This window comes from Asparagus officinalis, chromosome 1 (genome assembly GCF_001876935.1).
Source record: "Asparagus officinalis chromosome 1, Aspof.V1, whole genome shotgun sequence".
NCBI lineage: Eukaryota > Viridiplantae > Streptophyta > Magnoliopsida > Asparagales > Asparagaceae > Asparagus > Asparagus officinalis.
The window spans coordinates 117,066,329-117,088,790 of record NC_033794.1 but is presented as its reverse complement, the minus strand read 5'-3'; the positions used below and the strand labels follow the sequence as shown (position 1 = coordinate 117,088,790).

General features: G+C 36.8%; 2 protein-coding genes across 2 annotated transcripts; one reads left to right on the top strand and one right to left on the bottom strand.

Moving 5' to 3' along the window:
• On the top strand, positions 9,657-11,536 carry LOC109844031 (pathogenesis-related genes transcriptional activator PTI6-like). Its single transcript, XM_020413041.1, has 3 exons — positions 9,657-9,729; positions 9,841-10,013; positions 10,120-11,536. The coding sequence occupies exon 3, from the start codon at positions 10,201-10,203 to the stop codon at positions 11,074-11,076; it is 876 nt and encodes a 291-aa protein (XP_020268630.1). The 5' UTR covers positions 9,657-9,729; positions 9,841-10,013; positions 10,120-10,200; the 3' UTR covers positions 11,077-11,536.
• Positions 18,117-21,642, bottom strand: LOC109840069. The gene is made up of 5 exons (XM_020408571.1): positions 21,479-21,642; positions 20,611-20,851; positions 20,029-20,149; positions 19,559-19,665; positions 18,117-18,191 (listed from the first exon to the last, which is right to left on the bottom strand). The coding sequence occupies exons 1-5, from the start codon at positions 21,640-21,642 to the stop codon at positions 18,117-18,119; spliced, it is 708 nt and encodes a 235-aa protein (XP_020264160.1).

The following is a 22,462-nucleotide window of genomic DNA, read 5'->3' as shown; positions in this document are numbered from 1 at the left end:
ATCCACTATCTTGTTTAGATTGTTTACCCTTGTGTTGTTTATATATCCTTGCATATATTTTATCATATAGGATATATCTCATTGTTTACATTGCTTATCCTAGCTCATAATTCTTGTGGTATTTCATACTTGCTAGGATAACTTGTTAATTAATTTTAATTAGCATTTAATCGGATTAGATTAGCATAAGACCCTAATCACCCCCCCTCTAGGGTCTAACAAATACTCCGACAAGTATAAGAGTATAAACTGCTTCTTAACCCTCCGACCGGTATAAAAGGTTAAACTGCTCCCTGATACTCTAATTGGTATATGAGTCTAAACTATTTCCTACCGTTGATGGGAAGTTCCTGAAGAATTGTTGTATGTAATATTCTTAAGGATAACCCGATCATGTAACCGAATGCAATGATAAATCCAGCTTCGTGAAGAAGCTGGGGGTGGATGATTCATGTAACGGGAAGTTCCCAGAAGAATACTATATGTAATTTTCTTAGGGATAGCCCGATCATTACAAATAAAGTGATAAGCACTAAACCCACTGTGGTTTGTATTCCCACTCTCATAGTCTACCTGGTCAAACCTTCCTATAGTTAGGGCCACAACCAAAGTCCCCTCTCAATTCCTTCCATGAACGAGAGGTCCACTTTCAAAAATTGAGCAATCAAACCTATAAAAGTTAGGATTGTTCCCAATCTCACTTAGTCAAACCTACAGATAATTAGGACTAAGACCGAGTCATGCCTTTTTCGATAAACGAAAATCTGCTTTTGTTCTTTTTACACTAAACCTATAAAAGTTAGGGTCGAATTTGGGCGTTCTCCTCAATGAATGAGGGATTCTTTTGATTCAAATGACCAATCCTATAAAAGTTAGGGCCGTTTGAATCTTTCTGATTCTCGGATTGGAGATCCCACTCTTAGTTTCATCTTTTTCGGAGTCTGGGGGTGGAGATCCCACCATGAGTTTCCTTTCCAACTGGAGATAGAATATAAAATTCTTCCTCTTCAGCTTTGGGAGATAGGATATAAAATTCTTCCTCTCCCGTATCGGGTTCGTCTTTGCCCCAAGAGAAGACACCACTTTTCAAACTTTTAAAGTCTGTGCGTCATACGCACGAGGAATTTTATCCCAAATCCTAAGCAGGGATAAGTCTGCGCCTAGCACGCGCTGCCGGTTTAGTCTTTCTCCGTAGAAAAAGACACCGGAGTTTGATTCTGGGGTATCCTATCCTGAAACCTAAGCAGGGATAAGTCTGCGTCTAACCCGCGCTGCCGGTTAGTTCTTAACCGTTAAAAAGAACACCCGCCCACATATTCAACATTGTGACAGGTTGTTATTAATAACACCAAAATCCATACCTTACACGCATGGGGAATGTCATCCTGAATCCTAAGAAAGGATATGACGACGCCTAACACACGTCGCCGGTTTAGTCTTTCACCGATTGAAAAAGACACCAAGGTCTAAACTTGGGGAATTTTATCCCGAAGCCTAAGTAGGGATGAATCAACACCTAACGCGTGTTACCGGGTAGCCTATTCTCGTAACAAAGGCGAAGCCTATGTATTTAAAATCATAGCACAAAGTCTCAGAGAATTCGCTCTCTCAGCACAACGTTACATGCGGAACGGATTTAGACAATCCGCATGCTAGCCCGATTCAAACGGTAATCGGTAAAGGCACATCAAACCCGTTGAAGGCTGGGGGTTTGCCAAAAATCCTAAAGTCTATGTCTAACACACATTGCGGTTTAATCTTTTACCGATTGAAAAAGACACCAGAGTCTAAGTCTGGGGAATTTTATCCCGAAGCCTAAGCAGGGATAAGTCAACGCCTAACACGCGTTGCCGGGTAGTCTATTCCCGTGAGAAAGACGAAGTCTACGTATTCAATATCGTAGCACTAAAAGAGTTAACTCTTTTAGCATAACGTCACATGCGGAACGGACTTAAAACAATCCGCATGCTAGCCCGACTCAAACGGTAGTCGGTAAAGGCTAATCAAATCCGTTGATGGCTGAGGATTTGCCAAAAATCCTATAAATATGCGAGTCATTGACGCATCAACTTTATGAGTTGGTCTCGTGACAACATTAAAATAAGATCCACAAATGTAGATGAATCAGCTTTAACAGTTGGTCCTGCAACCCCGACACTTGGGACCGCCGTGCTCCAATACCTTAAGAGCTTAAACTGTGTGTACTCCAGTAAACGTACGAGTATAAACTGTGTTAACGTCGGGCGGTTCAAAACCCTAAGGTCAACGTCGGTCAACGCGTAACCCTAGGACAACGCCAGTCAACGCGTTACGACCAAAAAGTCAACGTTCAACGTTCGAAACCCTAGAGTCAACGCCGGTCAACGCATGACCCTAGGTCAACGCCGGTCAACGCGTTGCGACTAAAAAGTCAACGCTCGATGTTCGAAACCCTAAGGTCAACGCCGGTCAACGCGTAACCCTAGGTCAACGCCAGTCAACGCGTTGCGACCAAAAGTCAACGTTCGACGATTCGAAACCCTAGGGTCAACGCCGGTCAACGCGTAACCCTAGGTCAACGCCAGTCAACGCGTTGCGACCAAAAGTCAACGTTCGACGATTCGAAACCCTAGGATCAACGCCGGTCAACGCGTAACCCTAGGTCAACGCCAGTCAACGCGTTGCGACCAAAAGTCAACGTTCGACGATTCGAAACCCTAGGGTCAATGCCGGTCAACGCGTAACCCTAGGTCAACGCCAGTCAGCGCGTTGCGACCAAAAAGTCAAAGTTCAACGCTCAAAACCCTAAGGTCAACACCGGTCAACGCGTAACCCTAGGTCAACGTCAGTCAAAGCATTGCGACAAAAAGTCAACATTCGACGCTCGAAACCCTAGGATCAACGCCGGTCAACGTGTAACCCTAGGTCAACGCCAGTCAACGCGTTGCGACAAAAAGTCAACATACGGTGATCTAAACCCCTAAGTCAACGCAACGTGACGGAGGTAGTTCAAAGTCAACTCAATGACACGAGCCAAACTCAATTCATCAGCTGTAGACTCAAGACTCCGACGACGGCCAGGCGATAAACGCAGCGCCGGAAGAACTTTGGTTGTTCGTCAAAGCATCGAATACACCGAAAATCGAAGGTGCCAAGAGTTGAAGCTAACTACAGGTCCTTTATGCCGACTGAAGGCTGGATCAATCACATCCAAAGCATTCCAGCCTCTTCTATAAAAGAAACGAGTCTGGAACGCTTTGGAGGGGGTATCTGTAGGCATCGAAAATTGTCCATAGGTCTCCACGAACAGCTCAGTGTTAAAGAACGACGATGAACGTCACTATCCGATCCACAAGAGTTCGATTGATGTCGATGAACGATTGAAGTGAATCGACGAACTACGAAGGCACGGGCTAATCGAGAGCCCCGCAATGTTTACAAAAGGAACAACGCCCTTCGTGTCTCGTTCATCCTACAGATAATCCAACCATCGGAGCTGATAGAACTCTTCGTCAGACTTCCAACGCACTTTGAATCACTAAAATCCGAGTTCGGACGAAGAATTTATAGCGGAAGCGGACGAATACACCTCAACGGAGCGTCTCGGTCAATGCGAGACACCCCAGGGGTGTCTTGGATTTTCTGAGACACCCCAAGGGTGTCTCAGATTTTCCGAGACACCCCAAGGGTGTCTCGGAATTTCCGAGACACCCCAGGGGTGTCTCGGATTTTCCAAGACACCCCAAGGGTGTCTCGGATTTTTTGAGACACCCCAGGGGTGTCCCAACGCGGATTTGGGCCCTGTAGTCCGTTTTAAACGCTCCGTTATCCCTCATGCCTATAAATACAAGCCTTAGGCCTCATTTTTTCAGATCTGGAATTTTGGAGAAGAGACGAAGCCCTGCCGGAGTGAAGAGTGATCGAGCACTTCAACGCAAGAGAGTTTCTTCGTCAGATCTACATCACCCGTACCCGATCCTTAGTATTATCCCGTTGCGATAATACTAAGAAGAGCAAATATCTCGCTTTATCCGAGATAGGCGCTTCAAGTTTCTAGATCTCCTCGCGGATCGACGAAGCTCTGCCCAATTTTTCAGCAATCAGATCTGATCGACGGTGGTCCACGGATAAACCCCGGCACAGGCAAAGATCCCACGCAAGCAGAGGACCGATGAACGATCTCTGCGTTTGTTTGATAAAGTTGTAAATTTTTTTTATTTTCATTGTGTAAGGAGATCTTATAAAAAGATCAACTTTTTATTTCATTCGAGTTTATTGTAACGACTAAAGTTGTAATAGATTCGATAACAATGGAAATAGCAACTTTTTCCGCAAACAATTCCCTCGAAAAATTAAGCTGATATCAATTTTTTGGCAATTCAATCGTGCTGTGCATCAAATTTTTTCAATAATGCAGGCGTCAGACATGATTAATCATGTTCACGTCTTCAGATGAACACAAACTTGTTACCTGCAAGATGAAACACTAGTCCTCTATGTACTTTTGCAATATCTGCAATAATTTTTCATGCAAAACTTTGGCCTTTTGTCCAATTAATAGAAAGAGGCATATCACGCTGCGTTTGGTCTGTTTCAGGTGACATAAATGTTAAACTACAAGCTCAAAATTCATAGATACTACTGATTATGTGAATTCCTGTTTACAAACACTACTGATTTTACTACAGGCGATTTTTGGTGATGATGAATGGTATTAGAGTTTGCTGCATTAACCTTTTGGCAAATAATTATCGATATCAATTGTGAAAACAATCAATCATTGACAAAGACAACATGAACTAAATTGTTGTGCCTTATTTAATTATGTTTTTTGCGATCATTACAATTTCTTACATTTAATATTGTAGACATTATTAGTGCTGACAATAGAGGCTTAACTGAGGGAACTTGGATATGTTTTTAAGAAAAAGGTTAAAATTGTAGCCTGCCTCCCTTTAATTTACTGGCTTTGTTGTTATGCTAAGATGAGTCTGATTAGGAATAAAAACTTTTTTTTTTGAGCTTTGACAATGAACTTGTTCTTGACTCAAAGAGGGATAAAGATATAGGGTACGTGTGATCTTGTGAATATTGCCTCCCTTTGTTTGGGGCTCATTGTGTGGGATGTCATTTTCTTCTAATGTGCTAAATTAACGTCTTAGTTTTTGACTTATACATTTTCGTTAAAAAGTAGCTTTTCATTGCAAGGGAAAAAAAATCTTACAAGCTAAATTAAATTATGTCCATATGTCATATAATATTACTCGTACTGGGTTTATAGTTTGAGTTTGTATTTCTTTGGACTGCCAACTCAATATCAAACCATAGCATGTTGTTTAAGAAGTTCTAATATATTATAATTGATTAGTTTATTGTTAAAATGATTAACTTCTTTTAAAATTCTCATTAATGATCTAGAATGGCTAAGAAGAACTTCATATCACAATCTCAACCTGAAGGTGGGTAGTCAAGACATCGAGCCAGAAACTGGACTATTATTGAAGATAATTGTTTGTTGGGAATATTGAAGGAAATGGTCCTTAAAGGAAAGAACAATGGAGGTCATTTCACTACTGAGCAATGGCAAAATGTTAGGTTTTTTGGTTTGAATTGGTGCTCGTTGTCGAGCTTTGGGGCTGTTTTTCCGGTTACACATATGATTCGAGCTTGTTTAGCTCTCGTTTTTGGTTCGAATTGGTGCTCGTTGTCGAGCTTTGGGGCTGTTTTTCCGGTTACACATATGATTCGAGCTTGTTTAGCTCTCGTTTTTGGTTCGAATTGGTGCTCGTTGTCGAGCTTTGGGGCTGTTTTTCCGGTTACACATATGATTCGAGCTTGTTTAGCTCTCGTTTTTGGTTCGAATTGGTGCTCGTTGTCGAGCTTTGGGGCTGTTTTTCCAGTTACACATGATTCGAGCTTGTTTAGCTCTCTATTGTTGGGTTTTTTTATTGGAATTTGTGCACGTTGTCGAGCTATTGGGGCTGTTTTCCAGTTACTTTGTGTCTTATAATTACATTGGTTTAATTACATAATGAATGGACAATTTTGATTATTTCTCTGTCCAGAAATCTATTTTGTGCTTCATGATGATATCATTCTTATTGCTAGATGTAGGTTATCTCGTGCAAGAGATGATGAATGCTGTGACATTGGCATTGGCATTAAAATTTTTTGTTTTGGAATTTGCTTGTTGGTGGTTTAGTAATCTGCCAGTCTCATGGATCATGAGTGATGGAAACAAGGATCTTATCCTTTCTTGTTACTACTAGTGGCTGAGTGGATCGGATGAGGTTATGTTCTGACTTGACCGGTTTCAGGTGGCTTTAAGTCCATAATTTAGACAAAAGTCTGACTTACTCAACTATGTAGTGTAGGTGCTTGAGCAATCACAAACTATATAAACTTTTCTGCCTACAAAAAAAATCATAAAATGTATGAGAAGTTTATGTATGTATAACTTTGTAACATGCTTAAATATATCAAATATGATTGTTTCTATGTTTAAATGAATGTTGATCATAGCTGTAATATACAAGATATCTGACAATCCTTTCCTCTTTGGTTGAGTATCTCGATGTACATAACAGGATCGAAAGCTTTTTTTCTTTTTTTCTTTTGTAAACATGAAGCAGTGAGATGTTTTGTTGAGAGATCATAATTATAATTTCTTCATTTTCTAATCTTTATATCACGTACGTTTAACAAGACATTGCCACCAATAGTGCCAGGGTAGTCTGAGGTTCTCTTGACAGTGTTCCTACTCATTTTTTAGTTTTTGATGAGGTAATTATTTATAAATCTTCAATAAGGGCGAAAGTGGTATTTTTTAAAAATATAATGAGATTAATCTCCTTAACCCCTCTTCATTTGCCAAACACAAAAGACTTAACCCATTGTCTTAACTATCGTATCCAAACGGGTTTGGAATTTTTTTAACCCTTCAAAATGGATTAACTAAGTTAACCCTTCTCTTTAATCCCTCCTCCTTAACCCTTTGCCAAACGGTACCTTAAGGTTTATATTTGATTACTCTCTCGTAGCAAATACGAGAATTATAAATTTAATTATGGGTTTAATTTCGGAAAACACTCCTTAACTTATGGGATTTTGTAGATAACACTCATTAAACTATTTTAACAAAGGCCCCTAAACTTTGAGGGATTCTGCACATGATTCCCCGTAGCAGCACTCTATTCCAAGGGAAAATGACTTAAGGACCCAAAATATGGGACCAATGGAGGGGACAGGTGAGGTGTCCCCTCCCTATTGCATAATGAGTTGGCATAAGCCAACTCATTATGCAATAGAGAGGGGACACCTCACCAGTCCCCTCCATTGGTCGGAAAAATGACTTAAGGACCCAAAATATAGGACCAATGGAGGGGACTGGTGAGGTGTCCCCTCCCTATTGCATAATGAGTTGGCTTATGCCAACTCATTATGCAATAGGGAGGGGACACCTCACCTGTCCCCTCCATTGGTCCTATATTTTGGGTCCCCGTAGCAGCACTCTATTCCAAGCTTGTCAAATTCCTTGATTTTGGATTCGAGGTAACGAAAAGCTATCACGTGGCCTATTTTCAAGTATAGATTCTATTGAAACAGTCTCATATATTAGACTATCTCCAATGGTGTCCTATTTAATTGTCATTCCCAACATACCACATAATATTCTCTCTCTTCCACATAATCAAGATCACCCCACAAACATTCACCATTTCCAATGGTGTTTTATTCATGTCTAATTTGGACCCCACTATCACTTCTAAATATTCCAAATCACCAACATATCTACCCCAATAATGTTTTATTTATAATTAACTTTTAAAAAATAAATAAGAAAAGTGGATATTGATTTGTAGATAATTTTTTATTATGAAAAATGATAATTTTTATGAAAAAATATATTTACAAATAAACTCTATATCTATAAATTACTAAAAAGAGGAAGAAAGATGAAGAAAGAAAAAAAAGAAAAAAAAAGATGAAAGCTTTTTTCAAACACCGCGCGGATTTCCAGAAAAAGCATGGGCCCATGTTGAATGAAGAAAGAAAAAAAAGAAAAAAAAAAGATGAAAGCTTTTTTCAAACACCGCGCGGATTTCCAGAAAAAACATGGGCCATGTTGAATTTGAGACCGTCTCATTTATTTGAGACATGGAGTCTCTCTCCATCCTTGGTGGCAAATAAGACAACAAATAGGACACTAGTGGGTGTCTCTTTCCAATTAATAAGACTCCATTGCTGATAGTCTTAGAATAATCTATATCATTCACACTATTTTAATTGGAACCTTGTTCCTATTTATCTTTCTCTGCGAATTTCTTGAAAAAAATTGAAAACTTCTGATTCTGAAACTCGCTTCCAGTAGTCATTCCCTTCTATTTTTCTCAACAAACTTTTCGCCTGGATAAATATATAAATTTAATTGAGAATTTTGACTTTAACTTAATTTTAGATATCGGATCCACTTTTCTCACAGATTCCTAAGGACTACAAGGGAGCAAACAGATAATAGAGAGGATTCTTACTAGTATAATAGATGCCAACTCCAATTAAAACTAATAAGAAGAATATTTTAAAACTTTGTGGGAAAGAAAAATTTCGCTTCAACATTTTCCACGAATTTTTTTTTCTTTAATTAACTTTCTCCTTATCAGCGTCATAACCATCACTTTTCTTATAGATTCCTTAGAAGTGCGAGTGAGCAAATAGATTATATAGAGAGGATTCGATATAATAGATGCCAGCTCCAATTAAAATTAAGCAGGGTATTTCAAATTTTTGTCGGAAAGAAAAATTTATTTACAAAATTTTATATGAAATTTTTTTTACGAACTTTTTTCTTTATCGACATCATCACCATCTAGTATACATCATAATTTGAGAAAATCAAGTGGACCATGTCCACACCATTAAACGTGTATCAAAGAGATGTTAGACATTTGATCGGTGCACGAACTGCAAAGTCCAACGATGCAAGGGTACACATTTTTTAGTGCACATTTAATATCATATACCTAAAAAAAAATTGATACATTTCTACAAAAATTACATGATAAAAACATGTATAACATGTCAATTATTAACATTTATGTCTACTATGCCAGCGTTACTGTACGTGTATAGGCTTTAATTTCGACTTAAAAATTTATTGCTAAAAGTCATATCTATAAACAAGTTTCGCGCACATCATGTTGATTTTGTACTATCAAAGTTATAGCTACTAAATATAATCCAATCACACAAAATCTCATGCGCGCATCACGAAAGAGATTCTATGCCTCATCTTTTTAATTTTTATTTCCAATCATCTACCTTCCTTTTTTTTTTCTCCCCCCTCTCTCTCTCTCTCATTATATGTATACAGAACCCATGAAGAGTAACAAACTACCTAAAAGTTAGTAATATTAACAACAAATAGCACAAAAACCGGGTCTCGGAAAAGGTCCAATTCCATCAAATATATAACCTTTTTAAAATTAATTAATTGTTTTAGTTATTTACTTTCCTATTTGACTCTATCACCCTACTAAATATAACCCGTAAAATCTTGAACAAATATCAAAACAAACCAAGGAAAAACAATCTTTTTATGTCGATTACTATCCTAAAACCACTCAAATATTTTCAAAAAAGACGTTTCTAATACTTCTCTCCCAAGTTAATTAACATAATAAATTCTCACCGTCAGTTTCGTTTTCTCATGCCCCACCCTCTCCAGTTTAGAGAGGAGAAGAAATTTAAGAGGTCAGTTTACTTTTTTTTTTTTTTATCTCTCTCTGCACATAATAATTAAAATTAAATGATCACATAGTTTTTACAATGCTATCGTAGTAAAAAAAAAAAATTTTTTTGCAGGTTTATTGATTGGATTCTGATCCCTTATAATATTGTACATTTTCCCTCCATTTTTGGAGTGTTAAGAGAAAGTTGCGCAAGGGTTTTATGTCTTCTGCTGCGGAAAGCAAATTTGAGTTCTCATCCCTCACTTCAACCCCTCTTTGTTGCTCCATGCAACTGAAATCCGTAAGGTACGGACACATTTTTCTATCCCCAGCGGATTCAGTCTAATGCATAAATTTTTTTCCTTCGATTTTTTTTATTTTTTTAATTTTGTTCCTATTTCTGTCGTCGCAGAGTCGGCTTTGGAGTCAAGTACTCTGGATTTCTACACATAAAGATTTTTCTCGAGAGGTTCTTTAGCTCGAAATCAAGGAGATGCCAATGCCTTTGCAGAGGAGAAGTTTGAGGATAAGGGCAAACAAACTGATCAACTCATCAGCTCCAGCAATTTCAAAGGAATTCAGAGAGAAGCATGAGATCATGGAGAAATCGACGTTATTAATTTGTCCAAGAAAAATCCGCGTTATCTATGATGATCCTGACCTGACCGATTCTTCCTCGGATGAAGAAGATGGTCGTCACGCGAGGAGAAAAAGGACGGTCTTGGAGGTCACGATCCCAAAAAATGGCCCTTTGGAAAAAGAAAACAAAACTACGGACGCTCCTAATTATAAAAGAAATAACAATAATAATAAATATAAAGGAGTAAGACAGCGCGCGTGGGGGAAGTGGGCAGCGGAGATCCGAGACCCGATAAGGAAAGAACGGGTCTGGCTCGGTACCTTTTGTACGGCCGAAGAGGCTTCTAACGCTTATCAGGAGGCGGCGAAGCGGATCCAGGAGCAAAAGAACGCGACGTCGAATTTATCGAAAAAGAACATTCGCGAGGTGAAAATATCGAGCCCGGCGATTTCTTCGGGAGAGAATGAACCCGTTCGTAATTCTCCCTCTTCTGTTTTACACGCGCCCGACCCGATTACAGAAAATGCGGTAGGAGTTTGCAACGAGGATGGGCGATTATTTGCGGGAATGTTGGAGGAGGAGAAAGATGTGCGAATACCAACTTTGGATTTGTATTTTGGGTTGGATTTGGATATGGGTTTGGGCTCGCACTCGGAGCTGTTTAGGGAAGTGGAGGATATGGAATTCAATGATCTCAAATTGGAGGATGTTTCGTTTATGAGTTGTGGAAATTACAAAGACGATTTCCCAAGTTTGGATAGCATAGATTGGAGGGATTTTGAGTTGTAAGAGCATCTCCAACAGCCTCCCTATCTCATGTCCTAGACTAAATATAGGGAGTAGGAGGGGAAAAAGTTGCTCCAACAGGCTCGCTATGTTGGAGACTAAATAATAGGGAATATGATTTGGTATCCCAAATCAAGGATATAACAAAGCGACTCCCTATATTTAGTCTTAACATACGAAACATTGTTAGAGCAACTTTCCCCCCTCTTACTCCCTATATCTAGTCTAGGACATGAGATAAGGAGTCATTTGGGGAGTATTGTTGGAGCACTTACTCGTTATTTGGCTCCCTATTTCTTAGTATTCTCTTTTTTTTAGTCTAAGAGGGAAAATAAAAGAGTATTCTCTTTTTTCTTTCTTGGGCTTTTCTCGGATTTATTTATCAATTTAACAAATGTCGAGCAATTCCTTTACTAAAATTGAGCAACTTTATATGCCATGTTTATGTAATTGCGTCTTTTTAAGCTTTCTCTTTTGTTATGTTCGATCTTTGGCAGCAAGGAGTTTGTTAACCAAGATAATTGTTGAAAAAAAAAACTTTGTTACTAGTATTAAATAAAGCTTGTAGGCTAGTACCAGATGTTATCTGTTCGTGTTTAGTTTAGTCTGTACTTCTGCCTTTTTGAGAGTGATCAGCATATTTGCAGGACCTCAGAAATATTTGTAATCTTTCTATCAGAAAATGAAGAATGTTGTCACAACATTTCATGATTTTACTGCATAAGCTATTATGATCAAGTACGTGTGTTGAGATCAAGCCGCAAACTCATAATTAAGGATTAACATATGTATACCAAGGGAGAAGTCGAGTCAAAGCTCAAAGAACTCATATTCGTATGACAAATATAGACGTAAGTATATGTACATTGTAGGGCCAAAAAGAACTCATATTCATGTCCGCCCAAAATTAAAAAAAAAATACGATAGAAAATATGTACGTATACCATTGACGTGACACAAATTAGTGTTAGCTATAATCCTAGTACGTGATAATTTGAGAATTGAAATGGTCCATTGTTACATTAACTTCACATAAACTAACTAAAGTCGGGGAGGGTCGATCCGTTTACTCTTTATTTGTATCTACATTTTGTATTCATATATATCCTATAAAATAAAAATTTTAAAAAAGTTCATGGCTATATATAGTTATGTGGTAGTACCCCACGGGATAAGAAAATCATTGGGTGCGAATGCCGTGAATATATCCATATCCTTTTTCATCACTAAAGATAATCATGCGAAAACTCTTAAAATAATTTTATTAACCTTAAATCTTTTGCTATCCAATTCTGGCGCAACATTTAAGATCTGTGTATTAATTCACTTGATAAGAATGATCTTGATCTTATTGCTGGTAATTGTGGTGTCATTCTTTCGGAGAAATCTATGAGTATTATTCAATCCAAAGAAGTAGAGAGGAATATAGAGGCTAAATGATGATTGCCTGTTTTTTGGGTCAGTTGTTGGTTTGGTTTATATTTTCCTTCTTCATGAAATTTATTTCTTGGAATGTTCGGGGTCTCAATGGCCCGATTAAAAGGCGGATGGTTAAGGATTATCTCCATAGTCATTATATTGATGTTGCTGGTTTTCAAGAAAGTAAACTTTGTGATCCTTCTCCTAAAAAACTACAATCTATTGGAGGCAGGAGACTTTCTCAATGGTGTCACCTTAATTCCACAGAATCTAGAGGAGGAGTTTTAGTAGGATGGTCTGATGCCTTCTCCTTAGTTCAGTCTTATGTAGGGATCTTCTCCGTTTCAGTTCATCTTCATCATAAACCATCAAATTGGTCTTTTGTTTTCACATCAGTTTATGCTCCTACTGACAGAGAGGATAGAGCAGTTTGTTGGTGGGAGTTAGACAGAATTCGTTTCATTCTTCCTGGTCCGTGGATACTATGTGGAGATTTCAATGTTACTTTATCCTCTGATGAACGTAATGGTCGTGTTGGATCTCTTAGGGATATTAAGTCTTTTAGGGACTTCATTTCCTCTTTATCACTCATTGATTTACCTTTATCTGGTAGATGCTTTACTTGGTCAAATAAAAGGCATAAACCCTCCTTGGCAAGACTTGATAGATTTCTTATTAATTCTGATTGGGATAATAAGTTTCCTTTGTGCATTCAATCCTCTCCACCTGCAACTGGATCTGATCATTTCCCTATTATTCTTGATAGTGGTGGGATGAAGAGTTTCAATCCTATTTTTCGTTTTGAGAGAAGTTGGTTCCATAACACAGACTTCATCCCTTTTGTTTCTAAATGTTGGCTTTCTTTCCAAGTTCATGGTAATCCTGTTGATATCTTCATTTTTAAATTAAAGCTCCTCAAGAAAAGGCTTAAATGGTGGAAAAAGAATGTCCTTGGATGTATTTCTTCTAGAAAGTCAAATGTCTTAACAAAAATCAATGCCTTTGATTTGATTGAAGAGCAAAGGCCTCTTTCAGATTCGGAGTTTAATGAGAAGCAATCTCTTCATGATTCTTATATATCTATCATTAAGGAAGAGGAAACTTATTGGCATCAAAGATCTCGTGTACAATGGCTAAAAGAGGGTGATGCAAATACATCTTTCTTTCATAAAACAGCCTCCTTCCATAAAAAAGCTAATTTCATATCCTCAGTTACCTATCAAGACTCTTTCTTTCATAAAACAGCCTCCTTCCATAAAAAAGCTAATTTCATATCCTCAGTTACCTATCAAGACGTAGATTTCATTGGTGATGAGGATGTCTCTAAAGCTTTTTTCACATATTATCATGACTTGTTTGGGCATACCAAAAATAAACACATGCAACTTGATTGGTCTACTCTATATCCTGAACAAGAGAATAATCTGTTGTCTCTTGAAGATCAATTTTCTGAAGCAGAAATTAAAAGTGCTGTGTTTGGTATGAATGCAAATAAAGCTCCAGGACCTGATGGTTTCTCCATGGTATTTTATCAAACTTTTTGGGATTTGATTAAGACAGATCTTATTGCTCTTATGCAGTTCTTTCATGACAACCCATCCCATATCTACAGAGTTAATAAAGTTTTTATCACTTTGGTCCCCAAAATCAAGGACTGTTCTAAGGTGACAGATTTCAGACCAATTAGCCTTATCAATTGCATTTTTAAAATTTTCTCTAAAATTTTGGCAAATAGGCTGTCACATCACATGTCATCCTTGGTTGCATCTTCACAATCTGCTTTTCAAGCTGGAAAATCTACTCTTGATTCTATTCTTCAAGCTATGAAATGATTCATGCTTGTTCAAAAAAAAAAAGAAGGAAGTTGCTATGTTTAAGATTGATTTTGCTAAAGCTTTTGATTCTATAGACTGGGCTTTTCTCATTGACTTGTTGAGAGCTAGGGGCTTTGGAACTAGATGGTGTTCATAGATTCTTCAAATTATTTCATCCTCTTCTTGTGCTATTCTTGTTAATGGTTCTCCCACCAAGTTTTTCCCTTGTAAACGAGGCATTAAGCAAGGTGATCCTCTATCCCCAATGTTATTCAATATTGCTGTAGATGTTTTGAACAAAATGATTATGAACAATGCTGAGGGGGGCCTGTTATCATCTCTTGGTCTTAAGCATCCTTTAAATCTTCTGAGGATACTTCAATTTGCGGATGATACACTGCTTTTTGTGAAAAGTTCCCTACATGACATCTCTATTCTTAAAACAATTCTCTACATTTTTGAGGACGTTTCTGGTCTGAGCATTAACTATTCTAAATCATCCCTTATATATTTTGGCAATATCCATCGCAAGGCCCATGCTCTAGCATCTGCACTGGACTGTAAAGTTGCTCAACTTCCTATCAAGTATCTTGGGTTACCTCTTAAATATGGCAAGTTATCAAAATCAGACTGGCAGCCTCTGATTGACAATCTCTATAGGAAATTAGCATCTTGGAAGAAGAATGTATTATCTTACGGAGGGAGACTGGTCCTGTTAAATTCAGTACTTACTTCAGTTCCTTTATACTATATGTCTTTTTATAAGCTACCTAAATGGCTTATTAAAGACATTGATAAAATCAGGAAACACTTCTTATGGACAGGAAAGACAGATTCTAATTCCTTCAAATGCCTCGTTAACTGGAAGAAAGTTTGTTTATCTAAAGATGAGGGAGGTCTAGGAGTTAAGGATATTTCCTTGTTCAATTGTTCTCTTCTATCCAAATGGCTATGGAAGTGTTTGGATAAAAATTCAACATCTGGCAATTTTCTTCACCATCTTTATGTTCACAATGGCACTAATCTGCAGGCCACAGTTTTCAAGTCATCTAACTCATCATTTTGGAATGATGTTTTATCTAAAAAGGATGCTTTCTTTCATAACATAAAATGGTTGATTGGCTCTGGAGATAGTATAAGATTCTGGGAAGATAAATGGACTGGATACAGCAACTTAGCTAGTCTTTTCCCTGAACCTTACAAGTTAGCCTTGTCCTCTAATGCATCTATTAGAAGCCAAGGTCTCTACATTGATAATGAGTGGCAGTGGCATTTATTGATGAGAAGAAGTATTCTTCCTCGTGCTCAAGCAGAGAAAACTGACCTTCTGAATCTCATCAAAGACTTTCATGCTTCTAATAGCTGTGATCAACCTACATGGATTCTCACCTCTAACAGACAGTTCTCGGTCAAATCTTTTTACAATTTCCTTGTTAGGAGAGGCATTAAGAGTCCTTTATACAAAGTCATTTGGAATGCCATTATCCCCTCCAAAGTTCGCATTTTTCTCTGGCTTCTCTCTCTAAATAAAGTGCATACTAAAGAGATTCTTCAGCTTAAGGGCTGGCTTGGAGATTCTCTTTGTTCTTTTTGTGGGCTTGATTTGGAAACCAGAGAACATTTGTTCTTTTCTTGTCCTATATCCAGAAAAGTTTGGCAGCACTTCTTACACTACTTCTTACCTTTCAATTGGACTAATACTTTGGAAGAGCTTATGAATAGGATTGAAACTCTGAGAGGAATGGAAGGCTCACTTTGGAGAACCATTTTTGCTTCTGTCTGTTGGAGTTTATGGACTTCGAGGAATAAGTGCATTTTTGATCAAATTCCGTTCTCTTTTAAGTCCATTATTAACTTCTCTATATCTTGTTTAAAGGACTGGACAGGCTCTGGTAATGGAGTGGCAGCTCGGAATATTCAAGCTAAACTGGAGAAAGACCCGATTAGCAGAATCACTTAACAGCTTATATGTAATGGGACTGTGAATGTCAGTTTTTTGGAGATATGTACATAAGAACAGTTTTTGTAGTTTTCTTGAGATTTTGTGGCTATTGGACTATAGAAAGTTTAGTTTCTTGTTACTATATATATGGCTGGCTTTGGTTCTTTCTTATATCTGTGTCAACGGTGAATGACGGCAAGGCCCTCTCTTCACCTTCATGAATGTTTGAAAGAAGAAAGTCATATATCACTAGTTCTGAGAAACTATCTTTTCTATCTTCCAATTCCTTGGATATACATCATATCCTTTTTTTGTAACTACTTTTTTGATTAATACAAATGACAGGGTATATCCCTTGTTTTTCTTCAAAAAAAAAAATCTCATTGTGAGCTCTTGTTTTGATACTTCATCATTTTGAGGCGTGCTTCGGTGCATGTTAATTTACTTGAATAATAAAATGCTCTAATTAGTCCTCACTAATGAACTTTCTCAAATGGATCAAGATTGGAGAGTGGTAGAGAATACATCGAAACCGTTCTAGATTTTATAGGCAGCTTATCGCATCCATTTGATTAAGTGTGATTCAGTTAATTAAAGAGCATAAGGAAATATTTAATTAGTCCGACATTTTAAAAAGAGTTAAATGAATATATATGTAGTTAAATATATCTATGATTGATACTTCTGAATCATTTGGGCCCAAATAAATTTGATAAATAATAGCCTTTAACATTCACCGATTTTAATGTGTAAGAATTAGATCATATCTAATGGTGCCAATTTTCAATCGAAAAATATAAATTTTGAATTTTGGATACTTTTCACGCACATACACATGTAAACTGTTCTATGCTGTTAAAAGTTTATTGTCTGCTCTAAGTAGATGTTGTATAAACACCATTCTAAAGATGTTCCTTTCTTTTACTTGTAAAATAATCATTTACTTAGCGATTAATTTGTAAGCATAATTTTATATTTAACTAAAGTTGAGACATCGGATTGGCGCTAACAAGTCCTATAATTAAATGTATTATAAAACGTTTCTTGTCTTAATTTATTACCATCTTGTTAATTAGTTAGAAGATGTAGCCGGACCCTTTAATGCCTCTACTTTCTTATAGACTATAGTTCCTTGACGATGATGTCACGAAATAAAATGGTATCCCCGTGGTTGCATCATCGGATACCATAAAGTTGGTGATTTTTGAATCAATATACTCTGTTACCTAGAAAAAAAAGGGGGGGAAAAAAGAAACTCTCTAACAAAGTATTGGCCTATAGTTCAATAGTTTAGACATTTTCATAAAGTGATTTATCGGAAATTTTAAACAGTATAGTTGGAGTGTATGTTTAGTTTAATTATTATTATTTTAACAAAAGGTGGGGCTTTCGTTATTCTTTATCCACGTGTATTCTCATCTCTAAAAATATCAGTTGATCTTCGTTGTCGATAAATTTCAGTTTTTGGACCTTCTCTAGAGGTAATTCTATATATTTATAATGGGAATTAGGCTTTCATTATTATGGGAATTAGGCATTTTTAAACAGTATAATTGTCGATAAATTTCAGTTTTTGTCTCACATTTGTCACAAATAAAAACAAGGGGACAGACCAAGAGAAAGACACCAAATAAAAGCTTACAATGAGGAAGAAATAAGAATGGGTCGAGCTTAAACAAAGTAGAAACAAATCAACATCTTGTGAAGGACAAGGAACCTTGAGATTAAGAACTTAGTTTCAAACTTAATACTCTCTCTCAGCTAGCATGTCACCAAACACCAAGACTCTATTATACTGCATGCAAACCCTTATTTTATATATATATATATATATATGTATGTACAATAACACTATATATCTTCTTTGATTAGATGGTACCCATTATGCGGATGCAGTCTCTTCCTAAGTCAACATCAGTAGCTTTCACATGAGGTCTCTCAATCTGAATAAAGAAAAAAAAAAATTTAACGAAATTGTAAAGAAGGATGAGATCGTAATGATTAATTATTAATGAAATGTTCATGGAAATGCACAACAACGGGTGGAAAATTCATTTTATATGGTACATGTTTGTGACTGATTCTAAATGTGACTCTTGTCTTGTGCATCCTCATGATTTCTCTTTGTTCACATTCTTCACTCAGTCCAATCATAATTATATTGCCGAATAATGGACGTTGTGATGGAGAAAGTGAAATCCATTATTTTTTTCTTTTAGGCAAAAGTTCAGTATGAGTCTTTAATGTTTTAGCTAGATTTCGTTGAGTCCTTGAACTTTTAAAAATAATCAACAAAGATCTTAAATGTTTTCTCCATCATCATATTGGTTGTTTTTTTTTTTGAAACTTTCTATTAGTTATTGATGATGTGGCATGACCTTTTTATCAATCCCATGTTACTAACTAGATGATGGGTGGACCGCTTTTCCTTCCAAAAGTTTGAAAAATTATAAATAACCCTCTAAAATTTTACAGGATCACCCTTAAAAAAGTCACAAACATCCCCTGAAAGTTTCAAAGTATAGAGAATCACAAACAAGCCCCTAATTTTTTAACAGAAAGCCTACTAATTTTTTCATAAATAACTCCCTAAATTTTATTTGTAATTTTCAAAACTTTTAGGCCATTGTATGTAAAATTTTCAGGATATTATTTGAAAATTTTGAAACTTCCATAGTTGTTTGTAAAATATCCTAAGAGATGTTTGTAATAATTCAAAAGACAGTTTTCAATTTTGAAACTTCCAAAAGCTGCTTGTAATTATTTTTATTTTTATTTTATCTTATTATTATTTTTATTTTTTTTGGGGGGGTGGTTGGTGGGTTAGAACTTTTTAAAGCCATTTGTAAGTTTTCTAAGGGTCTTTTTGTAAAAACTTTAGGGGGTTATTTGCACTTTTAAAAACTTTCCTGGGGGCTGTTTGTAAAAATTCAAGGGGCTATTAATAAATTTCAAAACTTTTGGGAGATGTTTGTAACTTTTTAATGGGCTTTTCTTGCAAATTTTTGAGTAGTTGTTTATAATTTTTAAAACTTTTAGAGGAAAAGTAATCCACTTAGTTCCAGTCAACAAATAAAATTGAGAATGACAAAAAAAGTCCCGTCTTGTCATTAATAATTAAAGGAAATAAAAAAAGGATCTAATATGACAATGGAGAAAACATTAGGAATTTTTGTTGATGATTATCGAAGTTTAAGAACTCAAATGAAACTCAGCAAAAATATTTGGGACCTATACTGAACTTTTACCTTTGTTTTTATAATGGAGAGGATTCAAATTCGATTTGTGTTATTAACATGTAGATTTTTACCTTGAAGGTTGCACCCCACATCTCTTCCTCCGTTGCTGGTATTGCTGTGACCTTGTTCTTCGGATGTTCGTAGCTTGTGAGCCCACTGGAAGTTGAGAAGAAGCACCCTTCAACAGAATAAAATAAAAATAAAACAAATTGGGTGAGAATTTATGGGCATAATTGTAGACTAACCTATGAGCAATCAAAAACTTATACAGCCAAGAAATTCTCTCACTCTCAACCATAATTCCTACTCTATATTTCTTTTTCTTTTGGACAAAATGCAAGTGAAGTGTAGCCGGCCTGTATTCGACGTTAGTCTTAACAGATAAATCCATTTGATTAAAAAAAAGAACATAAAATCATGTTCAAAACTTGGTAGAAGATTCCCTATTCCTAGTCCTATATAAATTTCTACAAGAGAAACTTCAACATTTTCATCCAAATAATAATAGCAAAAAGTTATTTAATAAAGCTGAATTAAATACCGGGTGGAAAAGTTGCAAGAGATTTTCCACACGCAGATCTAAGTATCTCAGCATCATCACAGAAAGCAAGACATCCATCAGCCGTGATCCCCATGTACAAGGGAACCTTGCCATCTTGATCCTAACATATATGAGCAAACTCATCAAAATGAGAAATTAGTCACTCCATTAATGGCAACAATATGTGAGCTATCATATTGGTACACGTACACTGGATAATCAGTGCACAAATTAAGCATGATACAGATTCTTGAATCAATACACATTAAAATAATACTCATGTTTTGTATTGATCCAAGGATCGATGTGTAGTGCTTATGGATTGTTTTGGTTTACTGCAAGTGCAATGTTTGTTTCATTACAACTAATAAATACAGTTGCAGCTAGTTACGATCATGAAAGTCGACCCCTCCAATTATAACGATGCCTTTTTGAACTGCAAACATGATTTTAAGTTGCAAATCTAGTCGCATCTAATTGCAATTAGCATTTGTATTAATTGCCATTAAAGTTGTAACAAACCAAAAAACACCAGATATATTTAGCAGATAAGGAACTGGTAGATTAATGCTTAAAACTTACAGAGGCAACCAAAACCCTGGAGGTGGCCTTGTCGAAGACGACGAACGCAAAACTTCCATCAAGGTGGCCGAGCATGCGGTTAGTAGGATAAGGAGCTCGATCTCTCAGAGCTTTGTAGGCTTCAATCATAAGAACAACCTCATTTGCATTTTTTGCGAGCCCATAGTATTGTTTCATGCTACCAAGGTTCTCTAGAGTCCCCTCAAACACGCAAAATATGTCATCCTTCACCGCAAATGACCTACAATATTTTGGCGAGCATGAAGAGGGATCGGTATGCTTAGATGCAATATTCATGATTGTGCGCGCGGAGCAAAATTTATGATGAAATAAAGCATAAATAATTACATAACAAGTAAAAATGGATTGTTTTTTTTCATGGGCTTGGACGGATTTGGATCATCTCTACTTTCAAAATAATTAGTGGAGAGGACCACTATGTTAACTGTAGCCGTTGATTTATGTAGTGGGTGGTCATTATTCATTCCAAGTCAAATATTCATCATATTCCTGTGAATTACGCTATTTTTATAATTTACGGTCAATAACAAATGACAATTACCTACAAAATAAATCAACGATTAGTGATCTTTTCACTACTTCTTACTAACGGAAATGATCCGATCCAATTAGAACGTAGTGGAGAAGCCGCTAGTTTTAATTCATTCGTTGATTGTTTAATGGTTAGCTATGATTTGTCTTCTTGAGTGAAAAACAGGAAAGAGTACAATTCATGGGGCTATTTTTAGTTTTTTTTATTTATTTATAGCGGAGAGGATCGATCCGTATCTTATTGAGGATCTAGGACTTAATTAACCCTCACGGTCACCGATTTTTCTCTTTCTAAAGTGTATGGTTAAACACGTACCTCTGTCGCGAGGAGTTTTGTGCATCATGGGAGTACAAAATCGTCGCCAGAGATCCGACGTTGGTGCTCACCAACGACGGAAAGCGTTGAGCGAAGGCGTCAACAAGCTTCGACGAGCTCGCCTTCGGGGTCGGGCTCCGGTCGCCACTAAATACGGCCAACATCTCGGTAACCAGTCCTGAGGATATACGCCTCTGATGTTCTCTCTTATAGGGAATGCGTGCGTGCATATATAGACGTCCTCACTCGGGAAAGTTGGAGGAGGGTTTGGTGGGGGTTTTGGCTTGACGTTAACAAACTTTGGTTGTATCAGTGACACTAATTAATTCGTAAGTGAAGAGGGACAAGGGGATAATCACAACGTGGCGTGATGCATGCGATGCTCACAGCTGTGAATGAGACGGATGATGAATCCGGGTCTAAAAAAGAATGAAACTGATGGAAATTGGATGTCACTTGAGTCGTTTACGGGTGGATTTTGGATCAGTTACTGTCATTTATTTCACCGTAATTTTTAAGAACAATTGTAACGACTTAACCAAAACTTATACGCAGGTTGCAATTACAATCTCTTTTGTATGTAAAATGAGCTTCAAAGCACCAACTCCGATGAGATCCAAACATTTGCAAATACAACCGCCTGCAATTGGGTAAAAACTGGGACGTACCTGGTTAGTGTATTTCTCGGACGCGTGATGCATAAGCACAAAATACGATGAGATAATATGCAATGAAAGGTGGAGATGTATTAGGAGATATTAGGAGGCACTATAACTTAGAAGAAGATCCCAACCCTGATGAATGGACGCTACACGCTTTTTGAAAAAAATATATATATTCTTTTTTTTATTCTTGTACGTAAAACTTTTGAAGATTCTGCATTAATTAGTTTCCTTCCGGATCTTTTAAGGCTCAATTGACAAATATCGTGTTCTTTTTTCCATTACAATGATCCATATTCATATTTTTAGATATTCAAGTTTT

Coding starts and splice junctions, on each gene's coding strand:
- LOC109844031 (XM_020413041.1), top strand. CDS start 10,201: ATGCCAATGCCTTTGCAGAGGAGAAGTTTGAGGATAAGGGCAAACAAA.
- LOC109840069 (XM_020408571.1), bottom strand. CDS start 21,642: ATGTTGGCCGTATTTAGTGGCGACCGGAGCCCGACCCCGAAGGCGAGC. Junction 20,150..20,610: donor CCAGGGTTTTGGTTGCCTCT/GTAAGTTTTAAG, acceptor CATATATGTTAG/GATCAAGATGGCAAGGTTCC. Junction 18,192..19,558: donor TGTGGGGTGCAACCTTCAAG/GTAAAAATCTAC, acceptor TTCTTTATTCAG/ATTGAGAGACCTCATGTGAA.